A 12,040-nucleotide genomic window follows, 5' to 3' on the forward strand; every position below is an offset into this window, starting at 1 on the left:
TAATTGTTTCCCCCCCCCCCCCCCCCAGAAAGTGGTACTTCTTTTCTTGGAAAGTCTATTTTGCTTTCTTCCATCTCAGAAAGAACAGACAGACAAAGGCAATTTATACCAGCTGAGAACCTAAAACAGAGCATGAATTCTAACATGAGTATGGACAAGACATTCCAGGTAAGCTGCTGTATTGACACAATGTGAATTTTAAACCAGTAGATGGAGCAAATCAACAGCATTATAAGATCTGTTAGGAAATGTTAGTATTTGGGATTGTTATTCCTACACTAATGAAGAAACAACATCAATTATTTAACTGAAACCTTTCTGCAGAAAGTTGTATGTCTGTGTACCTGTGGGAATTCTTGGAAAGCTCCCATGGTTTCCTGATTTCTGTCAGAAGAGCCTCCAATAACAATCAAAGGCCTAGAAAAGTATGTTAAAAAAAAAAAAACAACAAACAAAAAACAACCTTAAGCATACATATATTTTTTTATAACTGCAATCACATCTGTAAACTTTCCTTATGGTCAAATCCTACTGGTCTTGGGATCTTGTGCAACTTCAGCATCCACAGATCTCAACAGGAATACAAAGTGACCAGCACAATACAGAAGTGGATTCTAAGTATCAGCGTATCAGCCCTTAGACTTAGTAGCAGCTTGCGTGTCACTAATTTTAGGTCAGTCTGGCCGTATTAAGTGATCTGTATCTAGCATAAAAATTCTAAAAGCAAGTCATATTGCTAGCAATTTTCATTTAAGTTTGATAACATGGGTGACAAAGGTGGTTTGACAGGAATGGCAACAGCTAATCTAAAAAGCTATAAAGTATTGATTGATCTAAAAAGCATTAAGATGTTTGTTTATAACAGGCATTGTAACATGCACAAACAGTAGAACTAAAGAAACGCAATGGGAAACAATCTCTTCAGAAAGATTAGATTTTCTTTGTATACAATTCAGAACACAGCAGAAGTTAGTTGACTATCCAACAGCACTTCTCCCTGCATTCAGTTTTTAGTAGAAAACGCCAAAGACCAAAGAGATGAACAAAAAATTAACAGGCCTACAAGCAGTCCTGTTCTTAAATTAGTTCACGGATATGTGAGAAAGGCAGCATTAGTGTAGAATATGGGTTATACACTCCACAGGGGCACGTTTTTATTATCATTTCCACAAAATAAAATAAATTGTTTTCCTACTGCGAATGAAAACTGGTCTTTTATTCAGTTTGTAGGTCAAACTCCTTGAAATGCTAAATGTTGAGCCAATAAAAGAAAGCTGTCTTCTTAATCTGCTCATTCATACACACTAAATTGAAATATTGGGTCAATACCTTCCTAGGCTTTTTCTCCAAAACAATTTATCTTCAGATACAGCCTTTCCTTTGACTGCATTTATCTATACAATGTATTAAGCTGAAACATTTACAGTGTGCTCAATGCATAATCCTAAATTCAATCACCCATAAGATTTGGGGATATGTGTATCTCGATCCCAGCTTCATAACCAGGCCATTTCTCTGCCACAAATCAAAAATCTCAGTTCTAATCCCCTGACACAGTAAGGTAAGAACTTCAGACTGTATCTTACCTCTGTGAAAAATCCTTATGGAAAAACATGTTTAGTGTATGCTCTAGATATTTTATTCTGCCGATTCTCTCCCCTCAGCAAAATGATTATCCATATGTAAACAGTTTGTTTCACAATGACAAACCCTGTGTTCCTTTCAATTATCTTTTTCAAATTTATTTAAATGTTTTGATAAACAAAGTAACTACTACTTTCCAATACAGAAATATAATTAAGAAAATGCTCTACTGTTAAGAAAGCCAACTCCAACAGCTATATCTTGAAAAGATTTGGTTCTACTTTTAAAGTTCACATAATTTTAACCAGGAAGAAGTTTAACCCCTTATGAAATCATCGTACTACTGTCACAACACCGTGGACATTTTAAAGAGCAGTGCTTATAAATTAAGTCAAAAACAACAGTGAAACTAATAAGAATAGCAACCCTTATGGACTTGCAGGAGAAGAACTTCAGTAAACTGAAGAAAATTTCAACATCAGCTTCAGGTAAAGAGCATGGTATTTCACCATGCTACTGTATACTGAATCTTACCAACTATCTCAAACTCTTCTTTGGAGTCTATTCTCATAGCCAAACTGAGATACAAAAACTTTTGCTCAGGATGAGGCAGGAGAGAAGGCGGCAGCACAGTAGGTAATTTTTAACATGAAATATCAAAAGGTTTTAGCCTCAGAAATGCAGTTTACCAAGGCCTCATTAGCTACCTAGTTGGCTAGATTTACATGTCCAAGAGCTCACTGTGACAAGCTTCCAGGGTAAACCAAAGGCTCTTCTACTCAGCCAACCTGTGCTCAGGCAATAAAATCTAGAATCACAATTGGCAGCAAATTGTGCTATCAGACTGCTTGACTTTCTTCCAGTTGATACCAGAGAGGTTTCTTTCACCTGGAAGAGACTGAAACGGAGCACAATGAGAGGAATGGGTCTCCAGGCTCAAGGAGGACAACTCAGACTGAGCTTTAATGAGTCTCGCTTAGTCAGAGTTATTTAAAGTCAGAACCAGCAGGGTCAGTTCAACTATTACCTTACTTTTGCAAGAAATAAGACAAAGCTCAGCCATTGTAGCACATTAACAATTCCAGGTGTAAAGCCACGGAATCACATGACACCTGGGAGATACTGATGAGGGCTAACCTTGCCCTACAAATTGGTCTCCTCATGCCACTTCCTCTCAGGGGATGGTATAGAGCAGGAGACTTAACACCTTGTTGCCACAGAAAGGGGAAGACCTCTCTAACTTCTGCTCCCAGCTGCATAACCTACTCCCTCCCTTGCCTAGGTACTTGATGCTTGCCTGACTGCAGAGTAAGCTGATTTAGATCACTTATCTAACATGGCTTTATTCTGGCAAAAAGCCAACTCAGCAAAAATAAGTAAATAATGAACTGAATGTGATTGTTAAGGCAGACAAGTGCCAGAGCTGTCAAGAGAGCAAGCAGCAGAAGTACATGCCCAGGAGAAAGGTGACGAGATGATACGGGCCTATGTTCCATTTCGTGGCAGACTGTATTAGATCAGCATAACCAAACCCCTCAATGTGTATCGTATTTTCCTTTCTTTTCCTTGGGCTACTCCTGCTCTTCCCTTGCAACACTCCTTCTCTGTAGTACCTGCCCAAGTACTCATGTTGCTGTCTAGTGAAACAGGCTAGAAAGCAGATTAGTTAACAGAAAAATCCCTAGTCTTCCTCTCCAAAGCATAGCACCCTTTCTTACAATGGTAATGCCAGTCAAAAGTAAATGTGAAACCATGTCTGGGATTCTCAAACACTCAGTGGAGGGCTTACTAACAAAGGAGCCAAGGAAAATTAATTTCACTAGGCTAAATTTAGGGTTTGCGAATGCTTACTTCTCTCCTTTTGGCACATGGCAGGCAAAAGGCAAGACAGATGCGACCAATGGAAAAAAATCATTGGGCAAACACTGTGGTTTGGTCAGTAAAAACCAATCCTCTTAATATATTGTCAAATTTTCTGCCAAAGTAGGTAAGTCACTCCCTTCATCTTTTGCCAGGAGTACAGGTTTATGCAAGATCAAGTCAGGTAAACAGACCTCATCTCAAACAAAATTAAGTTTGTGAGAAAATAGAAATGCCTCCTGCAAATCCATAAGCAAGTGCCACGAATATGACCAAATCCATGACTGTTCAAAAGCAAGGTTTTCATGTGATTTTTTTTTTTAACCTAAGGTCACGTAGGGACAGCAAAACTTTATTCAATAACTCATTCTTTAAAAAAGAATTTGAACACTAGGGGTCTTTTTTCAAAGTGTCAGAGACTTGATTTTTTAGCATTTCCATTATTGAGCTTCCCTTGTCCCTCAGGCACTGCTAACCTAATGCTCCAGGGGATGTGACTTGGTATTACCAGAGCTCCTACCCAAAGTACCTCATACATCTTTCTGAACAGCTTTCAGTGGCAGACCAGCTAAAGTTGCCATGTCCCTCTGAAGGCTTGTGGGAGTAAACGCTATCACTCAGTATGTTATTTAATTCAATACTTAATTACTGCTCTAAATGTCTGCGTGGGGAGCAAATACAGATTTTAACAATGCAGTTGTCAATTTGTTCACATAGGAAATACAGTAATTCAAAGGCAATGTGGAATTAAATTTAGAAAAACCCTCTAAGACTTTCCACGATCAATAAAGCATTACAGGCTGAATATCGACTTCATTTTCAAATGTATCCATACAATCAGGTATGCTGATAGATTTTCCAATACATGCATAATGGAGTAGGACAAAAAGGAGACTTTTATGCATGAGAGTAAAAAAAATGGAACTAAATTACTTTTAGGGTTGATAAATGAAGAATTCCCTTCTCGTTACCCACAAGACAGAAAAAGCAAAAGTCCTATACTAAATACAGTGGAACTCAACATCTGCAACAAATAACAGCAAACAATTATTAGAATTTTAAAGGGAAGTAGTTAAATTACCAGCAGTTCATGGTTGCATTTGCCATCCCACCAAGTGCGTGCAAAAAACCTGGACCGGACACTACAAGACACACTCCTGGTCTACAAGGGAGGGGAAAAAAAAAAGAAAAAAAAAAAAAGATGGAGAGAAAAGGAAAGTTAACACAGGGAACACTGAATAAATCACCAACAAAAATTAGTAAGATGCTGAAATACAAAATGTTAAAGTTTTACTCATGTCATCAAAATGCACAAATGGCAAGGATTTGTATGAAGGACTGAAGATAGACATGGGAATCAGAAATCATTTAGCTGTATCAACCCAATTGAAAAAGCAAGTGAACAGTTGGTATGTGTCACCCACACAGAGGTCTGCAACATACACAGGCTTATAACACAGCTCCTTACTTCTTTCATCACATTTACTCCATCATCTAGCAATTATATGGAACTTGGTAAGCCACTTATGTTTGCAGTTTTCTCAGCTGCACATTAGCACTAGATATCAATGAAGAAAGCTCACAATGGAAGAAGTGCATCTGATTCAACAAAAATTTTATTACAGTTTAATTCAAGCAGAGGCACTTGTTATTCCATGTGATGAGATAAAAATGATCATTCTTAACTACTGACCATTCCCTAGCAGCTTTACAGACTCTTTACATATTTAAAAAAACCAAAACAAAACAAAAAAAAACAAACAAAAAACTACTTCCAGATGATTATTCAAATAAAGAAAAACTACAAAACTCTGTAACATAGGTGTCATGCTTGCAGACAGAATAAGGAAAGATCACCTGCATCATCAGGTCTGCATTTGTGAGCAACCAGATTTTACTTTAGAAAAGGATTCATGGGATACCTAAGAAGCACAACTCAAGTCACAGGCCACAGAATGCTTCCCAACAACATTAAGAGCAAAATGCAGTAAAAGAGGAAAAGCCAGGACTTTGTGTCAGGAGAAGCAACAGGGGAGACTTGAAGGCATATGATCAGTCTCCGTATTGATAAGGTATTTGTTGAACAATACACCCAGATGATGAGATTGAGGTATAGCAGGTCCACCAAGTTGCAACAAACAATGGTGGCATGATTTCTGCCCCTCATACCAATGGTGTTAAGCTACTATTCAGATATTAAAAAGGAAAAAATAAAGAAAGTTATAAGATGGACAATATTATATGAGCTTAAGCACCTTCTTGCTCCTGCTCTGATACATAGCAACAGAAATATTGATAACTTTTATTGACAGTTATTTTAAAATTCATGTTCCATTTTAACTGCCCTACATCTGCACACACTAAAAACACCCAGCTCCAAAACAGAAAAATGTTCCTAGCTTCTGTTGAGTCTAACACAGTCAATATTATAAATTACATTATTATAAATATAAATAAATATGGAATGTACCTGCCAGTCAAATATCCAACAGCAGATGCAGCATAACAGGCCTATTGAAAATACTGGAGTTAATTATACAATTATTATTATACATACATTTCATGATATCTTGTACATAACTTTCAACAACAATACTGAAAATAAGCAGGTACAGATTTTTCCCTGATCATCAGAGCTTAAATGTAAGTAAAAGCACCCCTTCACCCTCCCCATTATATGGTGTGTTCATGAAGGTTTATGTGAAAAATCTCAAGACTCCTCTCCATATTTCAGGCTCCTGTTGTTCCAGGATATTACATAAGGAATATTTGGGATTCAAAAAAGAAAGAACAACCACGTAAAAGAAAACCCCTAAAACCAGGGAAGTAAATTGAATAGAACAACATATGAAACTTCTGCCTTCTGCTGTCTTCTGGACTAACACGGAAGAGGGATTTGCAGGAGAAAGGCAACAAACAGAAATCCAGCCATCACTGGAATAACTTGTTGTAGTTCAGAAATTAAGCAAAAGGTTGAAATCACACACTGGAGAGATTAATTAGAAGATTAGGGATTGTCTTTTACAAGCTGAGCTGCTGAAGTACTTCTCACTCCATTTCTGGCACCACACTTAGCTTTAGCTACTTTTGACATTATAAACAAAAATTGTGTTTTGAATAATTTTCACAAAAGTAACACCTACAACATGTGTTAGCATAGCTTATCAGCAGTATTACTAAGGAGTATGTTTTTATGCTATTCCTGTAGTAATATTAAACATTCAGATATAAATTTTACCTGGTAACAAGACAATATGTGATCAAGTAGAAACAGAAGCTTACAGGTGACCCAAGAACTCCAAAGGATTCACATATATAACATTGCCAACTCCCTTATATTCTCATGCTTTTGTCTTGAATTCAACAACCTCTAACACTTAATGGAAAAAACTGATTTTGCAATTTTTTTTTTTTTTTTTTTTTTTTCACCAAAGTAAGATCCTGGTCTTACAGCCTCCCTCTTTCATTTTTAAACAGAGTTGAGATTTTGGTTTTTTTAGTTTTTTGTTTATTTATTTGTTTTGGTTTTTATTTTTTTTAAGTACTATTGTGGCAAGAAGAATAAGTAACATAAAAGCTCCTTCTAAAAGTTTACAGAGCTACTAAATATTTTCTTCAAACCTATGAGTAATTCTAGGTAACACAGCAATCTCAGCTTAAATGAGTGAAAACACAGACTTCTTAGAAGCTTTTACACAGAGAAACTATCTTTAATATCTGCATGCTCCTACAGATACAGACCAACTGCCTGAGCAAAAGTGTGGAGCTTAGTAGAGGAATAATAAGAAATCCTCATTTTCTTTGCAGCGTTAGGATAAGGAATTGTTGACAAAAAAGTACATTGAAAAGAAAAATCTCTTTCTACTTTTCATATGCCTCTAACATGGAGAAGAAAAATGTTACTAATGTTCAAGAATTAGATAACAATTTGACGACATATCTGTGTGCAAAAGTTTAGAAATATTTGGAGTAGGTGTTACTAAAAAAACTTGTAAATGGAGCTCAAAGCATGGTGTTGAGTTTCCATGGCAATCATGTTTTAGAACCAACTGGCAAATAAAGCAGCACATAGAATTTGGGTTCATGCACTGTCATTGCCATTAAAACTTTTACTGCTTCTTTCTGCAAGAAAGCAACATGACTAAAGTTATCTGTATTTAGAGGAGAGGAGATTGTAAATAATTTTGAAGGTATACTTAAAAGATTTTTTTGTGTGAACAGTAAGAATGAAACCCCATTTTACTGATGAACCTTGCACCCATACCACTAAAATGTCAATAACAGCACTCATCAACTGTGTTGTGACCTTAACAGATAATCAGCTGAAACCAGATCCTTATGTTCCTCAGACAGGCAAGAAGGATGCAGGCATATAAAATGCCATTGCCCATCAAACCCACAATCGACATTAGGAAGAAACGTAGGAAGTCTAGATGTAGGCACTTGAACTCAAAAGCTTGCAACCACCCATGAGTGCTGGGTTTGAACTGTAGCCAAAGCAGAGGCCTGTTCCTCCCATACAAGTACAAGCACACTAAGCAGGGTTTAATTAGTCTGTTTTCAACTCAAACATAAGCCAACTAATACAACATAGTGAGTAAACAATGCTTAAGCCCAGTTAAAACAGCACTGCCATGCCTAGGGGCAGGTCTGAGGCCCTTATGTTAATTGTACCTAATGCCCAATGTTCCAGGGCTGGCCTGCAGAGCTTGTGATCGACCTATTACGAGAACCTGCTGTATGAACCTGAGCTCGGTACGTAATGTCTTTTGTTACCACATACTACTTAAGTGCAGGCCTTGAAAATAAGGACACAGGTTGAAAGTGGCGGGCCCCGAATAACAAACAAATTGCTCATGGCCAATTACTCATCACTGAAAAAGTGCAACTTTGAGATCTGGAAAGACACTGTTTTGCTTTAGGTAAAGCAGCAATGGCTAAGCAAGGGGAAAAAAACAAAACAAAGTCAAAAAAGAAAAGCAACAGATGTGCAACAGGAAAAGGCACCTGTCTTGGCCTCGGAAAGTGCCATCCAGCACCACACAGTCCATAGTCCAGACATGGAGGCCAAGGGGCAAGACCTGTTCAGAGACCAAAAGGTCTTATAAAAATAGATCTTGAATCTAAGGGGTGGAGAAAAAAAGATACCCACTTTAGTTCCAGCTGCCTTTACTGAAGGGTTGTCAAGCCCAATTCCCTCGACAGCTAGCACCATCAGCAGCTGGAACTGCACCAGCTCCAGCATATTGTATGCTCATGACTAACTTAGGATACGATTATCAAGAAGAGACTGCTTTGAATATGTAGCGATAATTATTAAAGATTAAAAACTAAACATTAGCAATGTGTGTTGTTAATGATTAACAATCTAGTAAAGGGTTTTTTTGAAGTTTAAAACTGACCTGGGTTATCTGTCTTCTAAACAATCACAGAAATCTCTAATTATCCAGGGACAGTACACAAAACACATGCCCCTATTGAGTTGCAACACAACTATTCAGTGTTCAAGGGGCATATGGGACACAGGTTAAACTGCTTCTAGCAAACTTATGGCATATTACAGGCCACAGGAGATTAGCTAACGGATATTGGTAGTACTACTTAGGTTTTAACTTCATGCTTTAATGTGGTCTTTCTAGTCAAACAATTTATTCTGCAGCCTTATGGGCTTTTGCTACACCTGGCCCAGAAATGAGGCAGAAACTCAACCCCTGGAAAAAACTCATATATCTCAGATTATTATACAGCTGCCTTCACCAATAAAGGAAGCAGCTGTATACACATCCTCCACAGCCAGACAACACAACTAATAAACTCAGACAATTACAACTATGACATGTGTAAACATTAAGTGTATCTTGAATATACTGTGCATAACCTTTTACCCTCTCCTCTGCCAAGCACTCAATGTCTTCACTGAAGACAAAGAAAACAAATCCCCGCTACAAGACATATCTTTGCTCATCCTTTTCCACTTCCCAAAGAAGAGAAACCCTGACATTTTGATGTTTTAACAAGTCTTCACATTACTGTTATTCCCCTAAGCAAAAGTATCTCACCATTTACACAACAGAACGTTTCTTGTCTTCTTCACTCTAACAGAAGAGAGTCTAATAAAGAGTGATAAATAGGACAGCATCTCATTTGGCAGTGCAAAGCAGTCTTTTCTGTTAATCAGACACATGAGGAAATTAATTTTAATCATGTTCATAACCAAAGCTAAAACTAGAATACTGGCTAAATGGCCTACAGGAATATAAAGACCATGTTGAATTCCCAGCCCTTCAAAGGAATCAAATACACCCTTTAAACATATTTATATATGTTTGCCTCTCTCACATGGTACAGATTTTCCATACAGAGACATGCATTCCTCTGTATATTCTCACATTCCAATAAGGATGTAAGGATTAGACAGCAAAAACATACAGCTCATGACCACCTGATTTAGGAGAAGTACTTTGTTGACATCTGGGACAATCCATGAAGGCTATGAACTACACGGTGGAAAACAGAAAAAGAACACTGGTACAAAATACAGGCACCTGAATACTGTGCAGGTCCAGAATATTAGAAGGAATTCCTTTTACAAAGTGGGAAAATTCTAATTAATAGTGTTCATAGAGAGACAAGACCCAAAACCAAGTTAAAACACAAGAAAAACCTCCTGATAAGATAATAATTGAGCAATTTAATTATTTGTTGGCATCAGTTATGGAAAATTGACAAGCGTAGTAGAGCAACTCTGAGTATGGAAAGCTGATGGCTGATTTGCTAGCAGTCCAATAGCTAGCCAGCTTGTATAGCTATCTTCGAAAATGAGGTATAAACCTGAGGTTATTATATTCAACCTCAAATCACTTAAGAAACTACTGACGCTTAAAGAGTTACTACTGGGGAAAACCAAACAAAACCAGAACTAGTGGCATAACATCAAAATGATAATGAGCTTGAGTCTAATTTCTGATACCCAGACAACAAAGCTCAAATATATACAACTACGAGAGTCTAAGTGTACGTTCGTGCTTGATTTTGAGCATTCAGAAGCATTACAACTTTCTATGGTTTGCTGTTTAGTGAACTTTTAAAACACAGTTAAGGAAAAAAAGATATCACTATTATTGAAAATAGTCAGGACAAGTCTATCAGCAGGAAAACCTTCCTCTTTGGACACTGCAAGAACAGAACAGAGACAAGGAAAAAAAAAACCCTACCTTTTCAGGCCTGTAGGAAATAACTCCTAAGTAAAATATCCTTCTAAGCAAAAATGAAAAAAGTAGCTAAGAAAGTCCTAAAAAAGGCATTAAAATACTACTAGTTAGAGAGAGAATGATAATATTTTCCTAATCTGGAAGGGAAGACATCAGCAAAAGACAATGACAGTAAAAAAATTTAAGGGAAAAGTAGATTGGAAAATCTATAGAAAGCTACAGAAAACCAAAAATGGATTGGATGAGCCTCCCAAAAAGTGGCAAATAAAATCTGACAGTATATTACTCGAAGGAGACAAAATCGATCTAATTTTTTCTTTCTGTATTGGAATACTCTGTTCAAATTCTTTTTCTCCCTATTTTCATCCTATCTTCTCTCCCTTACTGGAGAAAGGCATCCAAAAATGAAGAAAGTTGCAATTCTCTTATTAGAACAGTAGGGGGCACTTAAAAATGGAAGTGGGTAAAGAAGGGCAAAAGGAAACACCCAACTCAATGCTCTCCCTTATTCCGGAATGACTGTAAGTGGACAGGAACATTCATAGACCACATTCCTTCTAGTAAGGAAACATGAATTGGATTTAATTCTGTTATACAATAGTTAAAAGAAAGGGTTGGTCCTGCTACAGATATATACTTACAGCTTGTTCGTTTCTCATTCCTACATATTTTATTCCAACTGCTTGGGCTGTGATTGCAATTTCAGTGACAGGAATACCAACAATGCCAAACATGCATTCGATATTCTAAAAAAGAAAAATGTTAAAAGAAATCAGAATTGTTTCCAAAAGATAGCTTTAATAAGCACGTGCCACACACAGTCGTACTAACTACACAGGAAGTCTAAAAATAAATTGTAGCAACATATATATATATTCACATCCCAGAAGTTCGCAGGCCGCTGTGGAAACCTATAGGACGCCAGCTGGCGTTTGCAGCTCAGTCCTCTGTAGTTGTGAAAGCACCGGGTTTTGGAGGCCTACGAGGAGCAGAACAACCGGTTCAGCCCGGCTCCTCAGTCAGCAGATGTTTAGTGCTTTTTACTGACCACGTCTTACCGGGGACATCCCTGCTACACCATTTTCCGGTGTCTCAGTATGTCAACTTCACCTCCTCTGAAAATTCCCCGTGGCGCTTCATGTTTTTACGCTTTCACAGCAAACGAACACCAAGAAGGAAGAAGTGAAGGACCGGGGAAAGTCACCGCCTCGCGCCTGCCCGCGGCGGCGGAGGGACCGGCCGGGGGCCCGCTCACTGGCCGGCTGCGGCGGGACCTCCCTCCTTCCCACACAGGAACGGGGCAAGCCCTTCCCGCCCGACCCCGGGAGAACGGCAGCGGCGCCCAGCGTGAGTCCGGCCGCGCGCACTCGCCTCTCCCCAGCCCC

At 38.1% G+C, this 12,040-nt stretch overlaps 1 protein-coding gene across 8 annotated transcripts in view; it reads right to left on the minus strand.

Annotated features, from left to right (window-relative positions):
* Positions 1-12,040, minus strand: part of HACL1 (2-hydroxyacyl-CoA lyase 1) — a 25,479-nt gene that overhangs the window by 13,131 nt on the left and 308 nt on the right. For 4 of the 8 annotated variants that reach the window (XM_010585874.1, XM_010585875.1, XM_010585873.1 and 1 more), the window contains exons 2-5: positions 11,297-11,401; positions 5,915-5,955; positions 4,526-4,606; positions 345-417 (exon numbers count right to left, since the gene is read on the minus strand). In XM_010585874.1, the coding sequence (XP_010584176.1) occupies positions 345-417; positions 4,526-4,606; positions 5,915-5,955; positions 11,297-11,401 (300 nt within the window). Of the gene's footprint in view, positions 1-344; positions 418-1,586; positions 1,644-4,525; positions 4,607-5,914; positions 5,968-11,296; positions 11,402-12,040 lie in introns of those variants that run through there. The other 4 variants (XM_010585878.1, XM_010585880.1, XM_010585881.1 and 1 more) reach the window with 4 other exon arrangements.

This window comes from Haliaeetus leucocephalus, unplaced genomic scaffold (assembly GCF_000737465.1).
Source record: "Haliaeetus leucocephalus isolate CR32 unplaced genomic scaffold, Haliaeetus_leucocephalus-4.0 Scaffold135, whole genome shotgun sequence".
In the NCBI taxonomy this organism is placed as follows: domain Eukaryota; kingdom Metazoa; phylum Chordata; class Aves; order Accipitriformes; family Accipitridae; genus Haliaeetus; species Haliaeetus leucocephalus.